The 19,650-nt window shown below is 41.4% G+C and overlaps 1 protein-coding gene across 3 annotated transcripts in view; it reads right to left on the reverse strand.

Moving 5' to 3' along the window:
- Nucleotides 1-14,535, reverse strand: part of Kctd16 (potassium channel tetramerization domain containing 16) — a 282,111-nt gene extending 267,576 nt beyond the window's left edge. The window contains exons 1-2 of one of the 3 annotated variants that reach the window (XM_060377341.1): nucleotides 14,386-14,535; nucleotides 11,584-12,731 (exon numbers count right to left, since the gene is read on the reverse strand). In XM_060377341.1, the coding sequence (XP_060233324.1) occupies nucleotides 11,584-12,415 (832 nt within the window). In that variant the 5' untranslated portion in view covers nucleotides 12,416-12,731; nucleotides 14,386-14,535. Of the gene's footprint in view, nucleotides 1-11,583; nucleotides 12,732-13,091; nucleotides 13,906-14,385 lie in introns of those variants that run through there. The other 2 variants (XM_060377342.1, XM_060377340.1) reach the window with 2 other exon arrangements.
- Nucleotides 14,536-19,650: the final 5,115 nt, after the last annotated feature.

Consider the following 19,650-nt stretch of genomic DNA (forward strand, 5'->3'; position numbering starts at 1 on the left):
ATCAAAGCCTGTTTGCCTATCTCTGATAACTGATGTTTAAATGCTTCTTTACTTTTAAAAATAACAGAATTAATTCCTTCTGTTCTTGAGACATTTTCTGGATGTTTAGTCAAGGCTTGGTAAAAATCTGCCTTAATGACAAACATCTAATCAAGGAATATAATCATCTAACACATGCCACGTTACCACTAACTCTTTGTGAGACAACTAAATTGGTCCACTGTTCATATCATCCACTTCAGGTTTCTGAGGACTAGAAAGAGTTTAAGTCACATTTCAAAATAACTATCCACAATCCTGTCTAGCTCCTACCCTTAACCTCAGGGTTTAAGTTCCCTTTTCCTTTCCTTTTTTTTTTTTCTTTTCCTCATTTGTTTGTATTATAATTGCCAGATCTATGCCTGTGGTGTGTGTGTGTGTGTGTGAGAGAGAGAGAGAGAGAGAGAGAGAGAGAGAGAGAGAGAGAGAGAGAAGAAATTCTATTATAATTTTACATACTGAATGTGAAGGATAGAGAAGAAATATCTGCTATGCATGAGGCATTATACTAGGTACTGGGGATAGAGAAGAGAACAAATTAAACTGCTGTTTTAATAAAGTCTTCGGGAGAAAGAAACAGAGAGAGAAAGAGAGAGGAAAAGCAGGCAAATGCCACAAGAATCAGCAGTACTATCAAGGAAACAAAACAAGACAAAAAGACGTTACACAGATAACAACTGGGAAAAGCCTGTCTAATTCCTCTGTGGTAGAACAAGAGGCCTTTCTAAGAAAAACCCACTAGGGCCTACCATTGAAAGAGATGAAAGATTCAGAGTGGTAGGAAGAGGAGAAAGAGTGTTTCAGAAAGATGAGACACACGCTCAATATCTTAATGTAGGAAGGAAACTGTCTGGATAGAAGAACTGGGGGAAGGTCAGGGTGGGGAACAGTACAGATGGACAGATGCTCTTGGGAGAGACAAGCACAATGAGCATGAAAAGGGAGCAAGATGATTGTGCTATGTGAATGATTTTGTCCTTTCTTGAGGCATGAAGTGGGTACAACTAGCCCAGAGCAAGACCCAATAGCTAGCATCTTTGCTAGTCTTTGATCATGGCAAGGTCCTTTCTAATGTGTTGCATCTTCCATTCTCTTCCTGAGTCTATTACACAAACCAGCAAAGCCTATAAAGGAAATGCAGGGCCACTAGCTAGTCTCATGGCTTTCGTGTGTCTTAAGTCTCACAGTTCTGCCTTAAGAGACGCTTCCTCACCTCACTTTAGATGACTATTTTTTCAGGTGCATCCTGGTAGGAAGGAATAGAATTAATGATTAATGGTGTGTGTGTGTGTGTGTGTGTGTGTGTGTGTGTGTGTATGCGCGTAGGTTGGATCTGCTAGTATATTTAACTATACTGTTGCTACTGCTTGTATGATACATTTATGAAAAGTAACTATTTAGTAGAATAGGCAGCAAATCTCATTCATTTTACATTTCACTTTTTTTCCTTAAAACATACCATTACAAATTTATTCATTCGCTCAACACATGCTTATTGAGCACTTTCTGTGTCTTCAGCATTGTGGTACTATTATAAATGAGTTCTGAATCAGATTGACAAGGCAAACCAGTAGTCGTTAAAAATTAAGTTGATGATGAATAATAATACCACACAATATTTTGAGAGCCTTCACAAAGACTGGAGATATAAAAAAATACATTATTTAAAAACCAGTTTCTAGTCCCTTGATATAGCATTTGGACTCTAGTTTTTATTTTAATTTTATTTTTATTAATTACAGTTTATTCACTTTGTATCCCAGCTGTAGCCCCCTCTCCCATACCCTCCCAATCCCATCCTCCCTCCCTCTTCTTCTCCTATGCCCCTCCCCCAGTCCAATGATAGGTGAGGTCTTCCTCCCCTTCCATCTGACCCTAGTCTATCAGATCTCTCAGGACTGGCTGCATTGTCTTCTTCTGTAGCCTAGTAAGGCTGTTCCCCCTCAGGTGGAGGTGATCAAAGAGCCATCCCATGAGTGCACATCAGAGATGGTTCCTATTCCTATTACTGGGGTACCCTCTTGGACACTGAGCTGCCATGGGCTATGTCTGTGCTTGGGTTCTAGGTTATCTCCCTGCATGGTCCTTGTGTGGAGTATCAGTCTCATCAATCTCAGAAAAGACCCCTTGGCCCAGATTTTTTGGTTCTGTTACTCTCCTTGTGGAGCTCATGTTCCCTCCAGGTCTTTCTGTCTCCCCTTTTTTTATAAGATTCCCTGCATTCTGCCCAAAGTTGGCTATGAGTTTCAGCATATATTTTGATACCCTGCTGGGTGGAGTCATTCAGAGGCCCTCTGTGATAGGCTCCTGTCCTGTTGCCTGGACTCTAGTTTTACACATATACTTTTACAAGCATAGTTTTCAACAGAAGAGAGAGACAAAAAGTTAAAAGGGATAACTTTGGTTCCAGGCATGAGTAAAATCATTACACGGCTATCACTGGGGAAATCACATTAGATGAGAAATGACAGGGCTGTTAACCACATCAAAGTTCTCCTAAGCCATACCCGAATGTAACTTCTACAACTTCATCAGTCGGCTAGTATCTTAACATCAACAAATGCATTAAAGATTTAAAAATTTTCTCTTCTTAAAACCTTAACATTAAAGCTAGTCCTATGTCCTGGTACCATATAGGCTCAGGTTAGAAATATCCTCTCTATTTTCCTGTATGTTTATACTTTCTCCATCACACAAAATTATAATTTCCTCTGTCCTAACCCAATCTCACCATAAATGTCACCAAATGAACAGTACTCCCCACAAATAACTGAGGTGAGATTCACATCTGCCTAATGAAGAAGGGCAGTCTAAGAAAATATGCATCATGATGTTTCAGAAAACAGCTCAGGGCGTTTTTCGGTGCATGTGGAGTGTACAGATGAAGGAAAGTTTGAAGTGCCTGTGGATTCCAATCAATGGAGTCTGGGCACAGTGTTAATCACTTCCCCAGCAAATTGTGAGGAAGTACTAGAGAATCATTAGCGTGAAGAGTCCGTAACTCACAATCTAGACACTTCGCATACAGATTTCATATTTTCTACCCATCTCAAGTGGACATTACTATGAAATTTTATATCTCATATTTTATATGAGGCAGAGCCTTACAAAGTAGGGATAAATAAGGTCCTTGAAAACAAACACAGTGAGTATTTTATTACTTTAAATCCCAGAAGTGGGTGTAAAGCCATGGAAAGCTTTTCAGAATGTCAGTCATGGCCTCCCTGTTCTACATCAATGTCCATTCAAAAGCAAGCTGTGGAAAGAACTGCAGAATGCCATCCACCAAGTCCCTGTTCCACATGAATGTTTATGCAGAAAAGCAAAACAAAATTTCTTATTTGTAGGTATGTTTTTCTTGGAAAGAGTGAGGCAGCCAGACAAAGCCGAGCTCAACACAAGTATGCTTGTTTAAAGAAAAAAAAAAGTCTCTAAGTAATTGACTAGAAACCAGTTAAACGAAAAATGAATCCTATTTTCAATTATATTGCCTTGTAACTGGTCAGGAGCATACCTATAGGAAAATAGCTCCAATTAAAGCAAGCGTATGTTCAGTCTATAAGAAAGTGACCCGTGATGTCTGTCAGTGCTCTAGGACTTGGTATGTAAACTTAGCTCTTTTTACCTTTGGGGTACTTTCGGAGCCCCTCAAATATTTCCCTCTGCCTCTGCACTACGCCAGCACACAGGAGCACCCATTCTATTATCCTGAGCACTGGGATTTCTCTGTTCCTCCAGGGTCCCTTTAGATTAATCATTGTTGTTTTGAACTTTTTTCCCCTTTGCTTTATTTCGTTGACAAGCAGTGTTGACCTGGGTAGTTTGCGGTTCCCTGAAACACAATATGCAGAAGCGTGACAGTCTTAGCTTGCCTTCCATTTTCCTGCATGCTGCCAGTTCATAACTACACTAAATCACATTCACTCATGATGAAAGGTTGCTGTGCACTAGGCAGGGAAATGATTATAAGTTTCGGCCTCAGAATCAGGCTGAATAAAAAAAGAGAAGTGTGAATTACCTCACATGGAGCAGTTTCTGAATAGGTCACATGGCTACACAACCTGATAAGCAATCTCATTTCCCTGTCATGTCAGAGTACAGAGATGTGTACTATATGGAAGAAAATGTCTTCTTTTTGCTTCTGGAACAATTTAAATGATCCCATTATCAATGGCCTACTCATAACTATTTCTTCTGTCACCACAAAGAATATTTTCCAGGCTGAAATTCACAAAAGGGGAATTTTAATTCTGTCAAGACTAAAGCAATAATTTAAGTTGTATTCTTAATTTTCAGTCCCATTGCATTTTTATCATAGGCTCCGAAAGCCTATGAGGAAAAGGACACTGTTAACAACTTCTAGTGTGGAATGTAAAAGCATAACTTTGCAATATTTTCAGACCCATTTCTTCTCTCTGTCTTTTAATATTTACATCTCATTTACATATGCTTTTAATTAACACTTAGAAACTTTCATATTCATAGGAAACACTGTGCCATTTAATTTGAAGTCTTTTGTAGGGTTTACCTTTATGTTTGTTCTCATTCAGTCAAACTGAGTAGCCAGAATTTCCTTCTATTGAGGACACTTCCACATGATTTTCATTTGTATGTGCTTAGATCAATACACTGAACAAGGAAGTACCAAAATTAAAGCAGACAACTTCCATAGGTGAAGCGCTGTGACTATTCTCTGCCAGAATTCCTAGGGAACTGGGTGTTCAGATGCTGAGCTCTGTCTGGTACCAGGAATTCTCTCCTGTGCTTTGTGCATCAACCATTTGAGCCTCGTCACCCTATACATCAAGGACTGTTGCTCTTGACTCCTTTCTTCCAGATAAGGAAACTGAAGCTTGGAAGGAATGTGACTTCCCAATGGTTGCATCACTAATGGGACCAACCAGGATTAGTACTTGAGCACTACTTTAAGGGCAAACTGCATTAAGGAACATGATCACTGATGAGAATCAAAGGAAGTAAATGGGCAGGAAGAAAATAAAGGAGGCAGGTTTCGTAACACACTTTGTATTCAGTCTATTTCTCTTCCTACTGGAAATATTTTATCAGTTCTGAAGATTTTCGGGAATTGTGATTCCCCTCTGGGCTTTTTCTTAAACACCAGCCCCACCCAGCATCAATTCTCTCCTGCTTGGATGGAGCAACTAAAAGGAGCACAGGAGACTTTCCTGCTAGCAAGTGCTCTTCACATTTCCCTCAGGCTGGAATCACTGGTCAGTTGCTAAGAGTAGAGCCTCTTTCCGTGACACTTCCACTTTGCACTCAGCAGACATTAGGAAGTGCCCTTACTAGTCATTGCAGCATTAATCACACCATCGCCAACCTCTAGCTCTTCCTTTAACAGCTAATCAAGCAGTATTCCCAGACAGCGGCATTTATGGCCATGACAGAGCATTGCAGTAGGCACTTTTCCAGTTGTTAAAAATAGATTTACAGAGTACCTACCTGAGTGTTAGTGCCAGGTATTATGATGAACCTCGTGTTCATCAGAAAAGACAAAATTTCTATTTTCACAGCGTTGCAATATGGAGAGACCGATAAACAAGCAAGAATAACATGTTGGGGTTGGAGTTATGGTAGAAGACACTAGGGACCTGGGAGGCAAGCACAAGGAATGCCTTATCCAACAGTGGACCAAGAAAGGCATCTAAAAATGTGCATTCTAGTTAGAATATGAGGCAGGTGGGGGCAGAGTTCCAGGAGGAGGGAACACCAGGTGCAAAATTGAAGAAGCAGATGTGTAAAAAACATCCAGGAACTAAATGAGATGCATTCCAGTGAGCCGGAAACACACAGGCGAAATAGAACAATATAAGCTAGAGAGGGAAGACACCCCAAAAGTATAGGGTGTTGATGCATAGTAAAGGCCCACTGAATTCTGATGAAGATTTAAAGTGCTGTGGTCAGACTCATGTTTTCAAAACCTCACCAGATCTGCAGCACAAACGCTGCATCTAAATGGAACTATCAGGTGGGCAGGAGGACAATTCAATTATCTCGGCAGTTGTCCAGAAAGGCAACACTGGGGCCTCAGACAAGAGTAGTGTTTTTAGCATCTATAGAAGAGATTTTGGGAAAAGGAGAAGGAAGAGGACTTGCAATAGGTTAGAGAGGTTCACTGAGGAGACCGAAGGCTTAAGATGCATTCTGGGGTTATTGTTCCTGAAGAGCTGGATGGCAGAAAATGCCATTTACCAAGACTGAGAAACACACAGGAAGAAGAGGCTTAGAAACAGATGGTGAATTCACTAGAGCATCACCATGGCTGAAAGATGCCATGGATATTCAAATGTAAAATTAGAGTGGGTAGAAGGTGACTTCTCCCACATCAGATGATTCCTACCCAGTCAGCAAGACTCAGAGAACATCTTGGGAAGCTCACTGCACCCGCTAAAGGCATTCTGGTCCAAAGATGACAAAAACCATGGAGTGCTATATGTCTCCTGGATGACTGGGAGGAAACACACATTGCCCCTTGTAATAACTTGGAAAATGGAGAGAATAGGGCCCACTGTTATCTATTCATACAATGAATATAAAAGCTAACAATGAAAAGGCGTCCTTACTTTGCCTCTCTAACACGTAGCTTTCCAGCCCACCTATGCCATTAGAACTGCACTTGCCATAAACACTGCACCGCACTGGTCAGAAATGTTGGAACTGAACAGACCAACCCTAACACCTACATCTAAAAAGCTAACCGTGCCTAGCCAATTGACTGCGCAGAAGCTATATGCAGTGTTATTAAACTATGAAAGAGTGTAAGGAAATGTATCGACCAAACATAGCAGAGGCTCTTCATATGAACTCAGATTCACACAAATCAGCTTAGATACTGTGGGGAGGGGGTCAGGAAAATTTGAACACTGGCTAGATAGCAAAGATATTGATTTTGTGTACAATAATTGTATTGTGTATTTTAAAAAAAAAATTCATTGACGTACAAAAGTGTTGGCTATGGTACCTGGAGATGAATCATGAGAGCAATATCTGGCATTTACCCAAAGCTGTTACCACGTGAAAACAGTGGATATTGGTTAGATTGAAGCTCCTCATGTACTCTCTCCATTGGTTTACATTTGAAATATTTCTACAATAAAAATTTAAGAACTACCCAAGAGCTATGAAGATTTAAGAAAAACTAGAGCATAGATCAAAAAAGAAAAGTGAGTGTGAGTAGTCCAGCACAACCTTCCCATCAGCTTTAAGAGACTAGTTTTCTGAAATGTGTGCAGTCATTCATTTCTCTCCATGCTTTCTGTTTGGATAGGGTTGGAGAGGTTTTGTGTTTTAGGATGTTCTCATCTCTCTGCATTTCTAGTTTATTCGATAGGACCTCAATCTCATTAGACTGTGAGTAATGTTTGATCCTCTCTTTCCAACTGTACGTGTATTTTTAACCCTCCAGGACATTTGGAAGCAATGTCAGAGACCTGTCTCTTCCCCTTTCTTCTCACACACTGACATTTTTCTTGCTGCCGAATTCACTCAGTAATGTCATAGTCCTGGGAATAATCTATTTTAATCACCTCACACAAAGGATTGAACTCAAGCAGCAGATCTTATTTGGTATAGAAGTGAAAGCAGTATAAAAATGTGTTAGTAACGTGCTTATTTCACGGTTACAGGGAGCCCGTTTCTCTGCATACAACATCATAAGAGAATAAGAAGAAAACTACCTGGCATGCCTTTTGCACTTTGCCCTCCAAGAGATGCCTGACATTGACTGGATCTTTGCTGACTTCATTATAAAGCCTTAGACTTGGATAAATTGTGACTTGTTTTTAATTAGAAATCAAGTAAACTGGAGTCTTAAGAATGTTACTTTCAAGATAAAATGGTGCCTGTTATCACAACTCTTGAAAGTTCTTTCATGTTCAGATACTTCTGGGAAAAGTAATACCATACCTTGAGAACATTCTATATATAATGACAGCACCAAAGTTTTTCCTGACAACAAATTCTAGTTCCAGATGGAATTTGACACTTGGAGGCACTTCAAGAAGAAGACAAGAAGACACCTAAGCTAAGTCTGAAGTCTCTTTACTCCATAATTTGGACTACACTCTGGTTCATTTGCATGCGCCAACACCATGTCTCCATGAGGAATAAAAACTGAAGTTATTACTAATGTCTGTCAGGTAATCAAGATAGAAGGAACCACCATCATTTAGGGCTCTTCCTTTTATTTTCCTGTGCAAGCAGGAAATAAATAAAGCTCCCTTTACTTGAAGCTTTGTAGCCACCATTGCAGAAATTGCTCACAGTGGCTAGAATTACTTCTTCTCCGTACATGGTCCAAATTGAATTCTAAGTGCGAAAGAGTCGTATGCTCTACATTTTGACAGGTCTTTGCTTAAGCAACAATCATTAATGTATGTATGTTCATATGTATGTATGCAGTATGTAGATAGATAGGTAAGTATTCAAGAAATTTGAGAGTTTTGTGGATGCAATCTATTAAATTTAAGGAAATAAGGTGAAAAGAATAAAGGTTAAAAGACACCCATGTGCAGCCATTTGTGCAAGAGATGGTGATTGGTAACCATATGTACAATTCATAGAACTCAAATGCACTCGTAAAGCACTATCTCATCAACTAAACTCTCTACTTGTGGCCATGTTGATTTATTAGAAGCAAATGTTTTCAAAACCACAACATTTTCAGCTACTCTTGAGGCTCAGGAAACCTGTGATGGTCTTCCCACATTCTCGGGAAAAAGTCCTAGAAAGCTGCTACTAGATTAGGGCCCCTGGTTCCCAAATTACTGAATTGGCACTATCTTTAAAGGTGAGCCGGGGAGTGCTGTCCACTGTTTATGGCACTGCCTTTTACGGGATGCTTAAAGAACAAGGAAGTAGGGCTTAGCTGCTGGGATGGAGAGACACCTTTTCATTACTGTAAATAAAGACAAAGAACACGTGTAAGATACTCTGTGAGTCAGTTCTAGCAGAGACGCTTCTTGTCTATGTCCCCGTAATACTCAGCTTTAGTGACTGAGTGAGACAGCCTGAATTTCTTCTGCCCCTTTGAAACACTTCCAGATACCAGGTGACTTTATATGTTAACAAAACACTCAGGATTAAATGATACTGACCGACATAAAAGGCTAAAGAAAATCAAGAATGTAATCCATTTAGTCTCTTAATAGATGGAATTTTCCTCTTGCAAAGCTTAAGTGAAAAATAGGCAACAGGAAAGTTGGTGTAGGGGGCACCACTGGGGATGGGGGTGGCTTCACCCCCCATGGTGGTAAACCACCAGGAGCAATGCATTTATTCCTCGTGTTCATTTTTTAATGTGATGTGGAGCCAGGCAATGTGATTTTGCATGATACCCGAGATACTAAAAATGTGATAGCTTAGATTTAATTCTTTGAATCTAAGGAGTGTGTGTGTATGTGTGTGTGTGTGTGTCTGAATTTACTGCCACTAAGTTCAGGGATAAAATGAGTTCCTCTGGGTATAGAGTCTTTGTGTGCAGTAACTCCCTGCTCTAGAGCACTTCCCATGGTTTCGGCCCATTAAGCGGAGCACAACAGCTTGATGAATTAATGCTTATATAGGCACAGTTGGCAGCTTCTAATTAAATAATTATGCCTAAGCAGCTGCACGGAAGCTGTTATGCACCCTAGAAAGCCAGCTGTCAGTTTTATTGGTCCTAAGACAGAGGAAGAGTTAATACCTAGCTTTGGATGTTGGGTACAAAAGGGAAGTCTATGATTCGCAAAATGCATAGTTTTCATGAAACTCCTGCACACTGTGCTCTCCTATCCATAGAAATATGGAGAGCAAACTGCTCTTCAACATCCCAACAAAAGAAGCATCAGTTATGCGATCAGGCGACCGGGACATTTCCAGATTTTAAAGAGGGCATAGTGTCAAACAGATAAGTCCTTGGTGATCATACAAACAACACTGACCTAGACACCACATGCATCAATTAGGCAGATAACTGATGAAAAGCCAAGTGTGCAAACCTACATTGGAACGAAAGCACATTTCCCCCAAACATTTGAAGAAAGTATATGTTCTACAGGACCATAGACAGCGCCAGCTCCTTCACAGAAGGTTTAAAATCTAGAATCTTATATCTGTGTCCACGGGAACTTTGCCAGACAGAAGAAAGTGGTATTGGTTGATTAAGCTCCCACCTAAAGAAAGGTATTGATTACAAAAGCCACAATTAGAGCCACTAGACCAAATCAGGTGCATAACAGCTTCCGTGCAGCTATTCCATACACATAAGTAAGCTCCTGGGACTGGTTTAATTTCTTCTTCATGGAATCCAGACACATCCTCAGTACTGAATAGAGATGTGATGACCCAGTTTGGAGAAACTCTGTGTCCCATTGGCTTCTCTATCTGTACCAACTCCAAGTGGAGAAAAGCAACTATAGGCAAAAGCCTGGTCCAATAAACTTGATCTTCTCTTTATGCCTTTCTCTTTATATTTAAACAAATGTAGACATCTTGATCTTGAGTTCTGACATTGCTTTAAAACCCACAGAAGGAAATGGGATGCCAGCACTTAGAACACAGTTCTTCTGGAATGAACTCAACACCCAAACCCAAATCTTGTTGAAAATCAGCAGTTAAATCAAGCACCCAACCCTATAGGCCGATTTACTGTTCTTCTTCCAAAGACCAATGGCTTGTATTTTAGAACACCCTTCCATATAAAGAAAGCTATCCACACCGTAAGTCTCCATTTAAGCCAAAGGACAGACATAGGGAACCCTACTTGATGTCTCTGACAATCATCTCAAATACACAAACTAATTTATTTATTTTTTGTATCAGGAATACAATCACCTTGGTATCTGAGGTGTTGGCAATTCTCAGGGATCTAGCTCCTTTTAAGTGGGTCTTAAACAAAGTTCACTTAATTAAGCCTGCAATGCAACTCCAGCCTCAGTAGAAAAGGTTAAAGAACCATACGACAGATTTGCAAGGTCCATAAAAGTAAATGTCAGACCTGGGGAAAACAGGATGCTTTTCAGCAGTCTGCACTGCCATCTAGCCAAGACCACATCACTCTGTACACTGTCCATTTGTGTTCTAAAAGCCACTAATGAAAGCAAGCCTGCAGCAATCAGCTTAACAGACCCCAAGAGTTTAGCTGAAAGGATTGGCAGTAGTCCTTCATTCTGACTCTGCAAAACTCCAAGCCCTATGAACCAACAGCCAAATTGTAATGAGCAATCTCACCTTCACAAATCAATACGTAGAGAAAGTCATAAATGCTTGTTTAGGGACTATTCCAACATCATCTGTTCCTTCTGATTTTTGAAGTCTCTGGCTATCCTGTAGCTTCAATGGAAGAAAAACAGAAAATTCCTCCGGCATAAAAGAACCCCCATAATGCCTAAAAGAACTGAATTGTAGCATCTAGGACTCTACCTACAGTTTTACCATAACTTCCATCTCAAACCAGTATCCTTAGATACTAACAAAACGCGAGACCCTATACATCTGTGAAGAGAAATGGTATACATAAAAATGAACAGAAATGTTCCTACTTACGATAGAAGACGTACTCTGTATAGCTCGACCAGATCTTGTCTTCTGTGTACTGGTTGACAAATGACGCTGTCACGGAGGAGTTACAGGCCACCATGTGGAATCCACACTCTGACAACATATCAAAAGCTCTTTCCAGATGTTTGAACTTGAGATAAAATCTGGAAGTGTATCTTTCTGGGGCTCGGTCAGGGTCTCTACTTTCATTCAAAGTTTCTCCGAAGACTTCCTTTGCCAAGGAAATCCTTCCACAAACCAAAATCCGGGGAACTCTCCGAAACTTGGCATCTGCTTGGCCCTCTCTGCCCAAGGTACAGGATCCCCTGTAACCCACAGTAATAAAACCCCACTTGCGGTCATGCGGGAGCAGTGAAGAAGGGGGGCAGATTCTTGTGTCGCTTCCTTGGGAGGCATCTTCAAAGTCACTGTGGCAGAACTCATCAGGGCTTTGCTTGACTTCCTCTGGAGCCAGGAGTTTCACGAGGTCAGGGAGCTGGAAATACTCGGCTTCTCTTTTCAGCCTCCCCCTTTCTGGAAAGTGATCAGGCAGGACCACCTGCCTGTCCCTGAGATAGTCCAGAATATAACGGAACAGAAATCCATCTCTGTCGATGAAAAACCTTCCCTTGGAGTCCTTGGCTAGATCATTAGCAGTGTCTCTCTTTGGGGAAAACATTTTCCACAAAAGAGAATGGGGGATGCTTATTAATGTGGAATGGCGAGTGAAGTAAACCTGGCCTCCAACATTCAGCTCTATGACTTCCGGGAAAGAGTTGGGAACCGCAGCCCCTTGATCCCGAGGATAATAACGACTACAGTTCCCACTCAGAGCCATTGTCCCTTTCTTCAGCAGCTTCCTGGAATTAAAGGTGTAATCCAACGGAGTTACAGCTTAGACTTTGCATCCACTTGTAAGGGGTGGGGGAGGTCCTACCTTGTTAAAGAAAAAAAAATCTCCTTTTATCCTGGTTTTCGTTTTATTCCCAGAGAGGCAAATTTTAGCAGAGTTCACAGGTGAAGTAACACTGGACAAGAAGTTTAAAGCTGGCTGGTAGTTAGCTCAGACTTCACAGGATGTAATAATCAGCTTGTCTACATTCGGTCTTCCTTTAGGCCAGGTAGGCAAGAAGGCCAGTTACTCAGAGGTCTGTCTAAGGGAAAAGAGAAAAAATTATTTCTTCAGACCCAGAATGAGTCAGAGAAGAAGAGACCTCTGGGGAGAGTAGAGAGGGAGAGAGGCAGAGATTGGGAGGGGAAATGGCAGGGAGGAGAGGAGATTATTTTTACATAAGCAGCCTGCAACCGCTGACTTTAGTCACTCCTTAACTGAGTTAGTTCCTCTGTCGGACTGAATTGAGTCTTTAAGTTTATCCAGACGCCACTGTCTCCAGCAACTGCTGTTCAAATGGCCCCCGTTCGTAAAGCGGATGTAAAAGGCATATGCAATTTTCAACTTCCAAAAAGACGCGATTGGCAGCAGGACAGAGACAGAACCGTGTCTCTGCGCTTACCTTAGCGAGTGTCGGAGACTCAGCTCTTGCGAAGAAAATAACGTTTTCCAGAGCAACCAGAAACCACGACCGCAAGGAGTCTGGATGTCAAATCCCAAACACGGAAAGGACAGAGGTATCAATGAAAAGTGCCAGAGAGATGTGCTCTCGGGAAACGGTTCCGCACTTACGCGCTCGCAGATGCACGGTGCTGTGTGTGTGTCTGTCTGTGTGTACGAATTCACTTCCAATCTCTAGTTGAAATGGATTGAGGGGAAAAAAAAAGTTGAACGGAGAGAAGGAGGCTGAGTCGAAGAAGTGAAGCAGAGATGGAAAAAAAAAATCAACCAAAGCTTCGTCAAGGAAAAAGAGAAAACCCGAAATCCAAATCCAAACCCTTGGAACAGATCCTTTACACCTGGGAGAGGTGACTGGACTTAAAGGCTTTCAGAGAGCCCAGGGACAGACAGACAGACAGCTGCGCCCCGCCAGGGTCGTAGCAGCCACCCCTCCTGCCGGCAAGGGCAAAGGGACTCCCATGTCCCCGCCAGGTGGGAAAGAGAAGGGGCCGGGGCGGCGAGAAGATGCCTGCGGGGCTCGGGCTCCAGAGCTGGGAGGTCCCACGGTGCCAGGAGCAGTTCGGATGCTGCTGTGTGAGCAGTGCAGGCAAGAAACCATCCAGGGAAATGACTATTACATCATCTTAAAGGAATAGGGCTTGGAAAGAGCGGAGGCAGCTCCGAGTCACGTCCTCGGCGGTGACAGGTTGCCAGCGCCGACGGGACGTGCGCCCGCGGCGGGCACCGGACCAGAGGCGCTGGCTGGCTGCGGGCGCAGGGCGGAGACGCCGCGCGCACGCGCCCCCCGGCCGGCCTGTGATCTGGAGTTTGCTCAAGCCTCCTCTCTGCTCTGCCTTCCTTATTTTCACCTCCAGCGCACCCCCACCCCACCCCACCCCCATCAACTACCCCCCCCCCCCCGGCAGTTATTTTCATCCGAAAAGCCTCCGGACGAACTCTCCCAAGGCGTGACTCTGCAGAAGGGCTCCTGTCTCTCTCGAAACCATTTTCCCTTTCATCCTACGAAATTTTCAAGTTAAAATTGTTTGGGTTTTGCCCCCCCCCCCTTTGATTACAGTCATATTCACTCAAATGCCCTTTCCTCTTGGTTCCTTCGGCCACACGCGCGCGCGCACACACACACATACACACATACACACACACACAGGAGCAGGACTGAGAGTGCTCTCTCAAAATGATCATTAAAATATCCATAAAGGCTAGGAGTTTCAGCGGGAAGTCGGGTCTTGACTTACCTGAGGGAAGCTGCTACCTGCAACCTGTTCTGAGGCTGCCTCCTCACTGAGGTTCTCTCAGATGTGCCTGTCCATCCCAACCCATCCCAGGAGTGCTCCGGGGGAAGACACTCCCGCTAAGAGACGTTTTACTCCCGTCCCAGAGGGCTCCGTTAAGTGCATCATTAAGAGTTTCAAGAAGGCATTTCCAGGGCAACCTAATACACTAACGAAGTGCTTCCAGCCGAGCCTGCCAGTCAATAATGGCCCAGCAAACCGCTTACAGTAAGTCTGCCGTTTCCCCTAAAAATGCCAAAGTCCTGGGCTCACAACTCTGCTAAGAACTCACTTATTCATCGATGTGTAACGCAGGGGAGGCGTACACCATCCTAAACAACGGATCGTTTAAGAGCTGAGGATCAGACCTGGAGGAGAACATATAAATTGAACACATGTGAAGAGATTCGTGTGTTTTAGTGCCAACTTCCGCCCCATGAATTAGCTTGGAGATCTTTCAACAGCAAATTCAATTTGTGTGCTGTTGTGTGTTTGTGTGTGTTTAACAATCATGTCTTTCCGTAACATTGGGTTACTGAACACTTTCAGAGGATTAGCTCACTTTCCAACACCTGATTATGTTTGACTTTGCTGCTTTAACTAACGCATTAACATGCTCTCTGGCCTCCGATGCCTTCATTCTAAAGCTGGACCAATTAAGGAAACTTCTATGATGTGATGCGCTTATACCGTCATCTAGTGGCCAAAACTACCAGTACAATTCAGTATCTGGAAATTTAGCTGAGCTAAAAATGTTCCCTGGTTTGAAGATTTTACAGTGTACCGAATTTACTTTGTAGTCGTTATTCATCATGACAATAAAGGAGACATTTCACTCCCACTAAACCAGGGGAAGGGGTGTATGTGAGTCTACGCTGCCTTAAGTTCTGCTTTGGATGTGGAAGGAAGCAGATGTAAGCTTGGCTTTTGTGCTACTGTTGATGTTGAGACAGGTTCTCATGTAGCCCACAATGACTTAAAACTTGCTATGTATCCAAGGTTAACTTTTACTCCACGAGTCTCCTTCCTGTTCTTTCAGGAGCTGAGATTACAGGCACCACCACACCTAACCAGTGTGTGTGTGTGTGTGCGCGCGCGCTGCTGTGGATGGACCATCACATGTGGACAAACAAAAACTCTGCCTCTGAGATACATCCTCATTGTAAGTCTCTGTGATTTAATTTTTAAAAGTGGATCAGTACATTTGACCATTGCTTCAGGACTCAAGTGTTAAATATCCTGTCCATTAGGTATTCTAGACTAGGGGTAGAGAAGAGAGCTGATAAGAAAATAAGAATTTCAAGATTATTATACATTTTAATGACCAAGTCGTTTTAAAGCGTTTCCAATATTAACTTAAATTGCAAAGCTAAAAGACTACAATTTCAAAGAGAAATGTTCTAAATTCAAAATTAAGAATTCAGGCCTTGTGTGGAGGCACATACATTTAATCTCAGCACTTGGGAAGCAGAGACAAGTGTTCTCTGTGAGTTCGAGGCCACCCTGATCTACATAGTGAGTTCTAGGTCATCCAGAGATACAGAGTGAGACATTGTCTCAAAAAGCCAAACAGAGAGAGAGAGAGAGAGAGAGAGAGAGAGAGAGAGAGAGAGAGAGAGAGAGAGAGATCTGCTAATTGGTCTTTTTCGTACTTTATGTTATTTTCAGGTCAACCATTCCTTTGAAAATGATAATTATTGTTAATTATACACGTTGACGGTTCTATAGATAGTTCTGTGTGTGCACCTGGCTCTTTACCTTCCCAACCTTCTTCTTAACCATTCCTCTTCCTCCCCTTCCCCAGGTCTTCACATCCCTTTCTAACAGTCCTTCTATTTATTTACAGGTCATCTTTTTTAATTTTTTTTACCTTTTTTATTCTAGGCTCTACATATAGTATTAGACACAGTACATTTCTCTCTAAGCCTGGCTTAGTTCACTTAACCTCTAGTTCCAGACTTTCTTTAGCAAATAACACATTACTCATCTTTAGAGCTAGGTAAAACTCCAGTGTGGGGTTATGTGTGCACGTGTGCTAAATATTTTTTATCCATTCGTTTGTTGGTAGACACCTAGGCTGATTTCATCACCTGACTGCTGTGAACAGCATGACCATGATAATGGATGTATCACTGTCTATTGAGTGTGGGTAAGATTCCATCTGGTATATACCCAGGAGTGGTACTGCTGTATCAAAGTGCAGTTCTATTTTAGTTTCATAGGGAACCTCTCCGCATTCTGTAATGACTAAATTGATTCACATTCCGGCCAACAGTCCATCACTGTTCCTTTTTCTCTGCGTCCTCACCAACACTTCTCGTTTGTCTGTTGGTTATAGCTGTCTTCCTGGAGTGAGGAAAAGTCTCAAAATCATTTTGATTTTGGTAAATTGCTGGCCAGATGTAGTCTTCTTGAGAAATGTCTGTTCAGACGATTTGCTCATTCCTCATTCGTTGATTAGATAACTTGTTCTTTTGCTGTTAGGGTCTTTGAGTTCTTTATATATTCTTCACGTTAGTCACCTGCCAGGTAAAAGGCTGGCAGATACTGCTCTCATCCTCTAAGCAGGAACAAGAAGTTCCTAACTGACTTGGAAAGTGGGCTGATGACACTTAGTTAATTAATACCAATGTAAAAAAAAATTGCTTTTTGACATCTAGACAAAGCTTCTCAGGAAGGGTTGAGGAAAATTAAAGAAAAAAGGAGGCAGTGATTCATATGTCCTAACACTCCCATTATTATCGCAACAGTCCATTTTAACATGAAGTTGTACTTGCAGCCCTCAGAGGCATGTCCTGAGGATTGAAAATCAAAACATTCAGCAGCCCACCTGATCTCTGGAGCTATGATTTCTCCATACCACAGAAACATGGTGTCGATTTTACCACCACGCCCATTCTGCATTTACACTGTTTCATTATGGTTCTGTGCTGAATGAACCCCCTAACTATAGTAAATGGCTAGTAATTGCCAGCTGCTTTTCTAGCTCTCTTTGGTAATATCTACATTCTAATCTACCTTGAACCTTGAGAAATCGGGATAATCTGAGCTTCTGTCTAGCTTTAGACCATGGTGGTCAGATAGGATACATGGTATTATTTCAATCTTCTTATATCTGTTGAGGCTCACTTTGTGACCAACTACATGGTCTATTTTGGAGAAGGTTCCATGAGGTGCTGAGAAAAAAAAGGTGGATTCTTTTGTGTTTGGGTGAAAGGTTCTGTAGATGTCCATGAGGTCCATTTGATTCATAACCTCTGTTAGAGTCATTGTTTCTTTGCTTAATTTCTGTTTTGTTGACCTGTCCTTTGTTGAGAGTGGGGTGTTGAAGTTTCACACTGCTAATGTGTGGGGATCTATGTATAGTTTCAGTTTTATTAATGTTTCTTTTACAAATGTGGGTACATTTGTATTTGGGGCATAGATGTTCAGAATTGTGATGTCTTCTTGGTGGAATTTTCTTTTGATGAATATGAAATGACCTTCCCCATCTCTTTTGATTAATTTAGGCTGAAAGACTATTTTATTAGTAATTAGAATGGCTACTTCTGCTTGGTTCTTGAGTCCATTTGCTTCAAAAACTGTCCTCCAGTCCTTTACTCCCAGGTAATGTCTATCTTTGTGACTTAGGTGTGTTTCTTGTATGCAACAGTTTGTTGGGTCTTGTTTACATATCCATTCTGTTAGTCTGTGTCTTTTTATTGGAGAGTTGAGTCCATTGATGTTAAGAGAGATTAATGATCAGTGGCTGTTAGATCCTTTGATTTTTAAAGTTGGTTGTGTGTGTGTGTGTGTGTGTGTGTGTGTGTGTGTGTTTGGCTACTTTTAGTTTTACTGTAGTGAGATTATTTACTTCCTGTGTTTTCCTTAATGTAGTTAGCTTTCCTGGGTTGTATTTTTTCCTTCTAGTATCTTCTGTAGTGCTGGATATGTGGGTAGATATTGTTTAAATTTGTTTTTCGTCATTGAATATCTTGTTTTTTCCATTGATGATGACTGAGAGTTTTGCTGGGTATAGCAGCCCTGGGCTGACATCTGTGTTCTCTTAGGGTCTGCATGATATCTGTCCAGGCCCTTCTGGCTTTCATAGTCTCTGTTGAGTAGTCAGGTGTGATTCTAATGGGTTTGCCATTATATGTTTCTTGGCCTTTTTCCCTTTTAGCTTTTAGTATTTTTTTTTGTTTTGTTTTGATTTGATTATGTGGCAGGAGGATTTTCTTTTCTGGTTAATTTATTAGGTGTTCTGTAGGTCTCTTTTATGCTTTTAGACATCTCCTTTAAATTGAGGAAATTTTCTTTTATGATTTTGTTGAAAATATTTTCTAAACCTTGGAGATGGGAATCTTTATCTTCTATTCCTATTATTCTTAGGTTTTATCTATCCATGTTGTCTTAGATTTCTTGGATGGTTTGTATCAGGAATTTTTTAGATTTAACATTTTCTTTGACAGATACTTCAATTTCTTCCATGGTATCTTCCATACCTGTGATTTTTTCTCCATCTCTTGTAGTCTGTTGGCTATGTTTACCTCTGTAGTTCCCATTTTCTTCCCTGAGTTCTTCCTCTCCATGATTTCTTCTGTTTTTGTTTTCTTTAATTTTTTCCAAGTCTATCTTCAGATTTTGAATTGTTTTGTTGAGTTACTTCACCTGTCTGACTTTATTTTCCTTTTTTCCCTTCAATTCCTTTATCTGTTTGTTGAATTTTCCTCTGTTTCTTTTATTCCTTTCAGTGATTTATTTCCTCTCTGAAGGCCACAGACTGTTTGGTTGCATCTTCCTGTATTTCTTTACGGATGCCCATACTCTGTTTGACTTTTATCTTCCGCTATTTCTTTACAGATGGCCATAATTTGTTTGTCTTTATTTTCTTCTGTTTATTTACAGATGGCCCTAATCTGTTTGACTTTATCTTCCTATATTTCTTTATGCATTTTGTTTATTTCCTCCATTATCCTCTACATAAGCATAGATGTAAGGTCATCTTCTTAAATTTCACTTATAATAGGGTGTCCAGTGCTAATTGCCCCTGAATAAATGGGTTCTGGAGATGCCATATTGCTTTGGCTTTTGTTGGTTGTGCTTTTACTCTGGTCTCTACCCATCTGGCTATCTCAAGTGTTGGCTGTTAGTTTCTGGTGCCTGCTGGAAACCTGGGGTTGGAGATTCCCCTTGGCAGGAAGATGGTTGTTCCTTAAGGAGGGCTCCTCAGCTTTTTGGGTATAGTCA

This window comes from Meriones unguiculatus, chromosome 2 (genome assembly GCF_030254825.1).
Source record: "Meriones unguiculatus strain TT.TT164.6M chromosome 2, Bangor_MerUng_6.1, whole genome shotgun sequence".
Classification (NCBI taxonomy): domain Eukaryota; kingdom Metazoa; phylum Chordata; class Mammalia; order Rodentia; family Muridae; genus Meriones; species Meriones unguiculatus.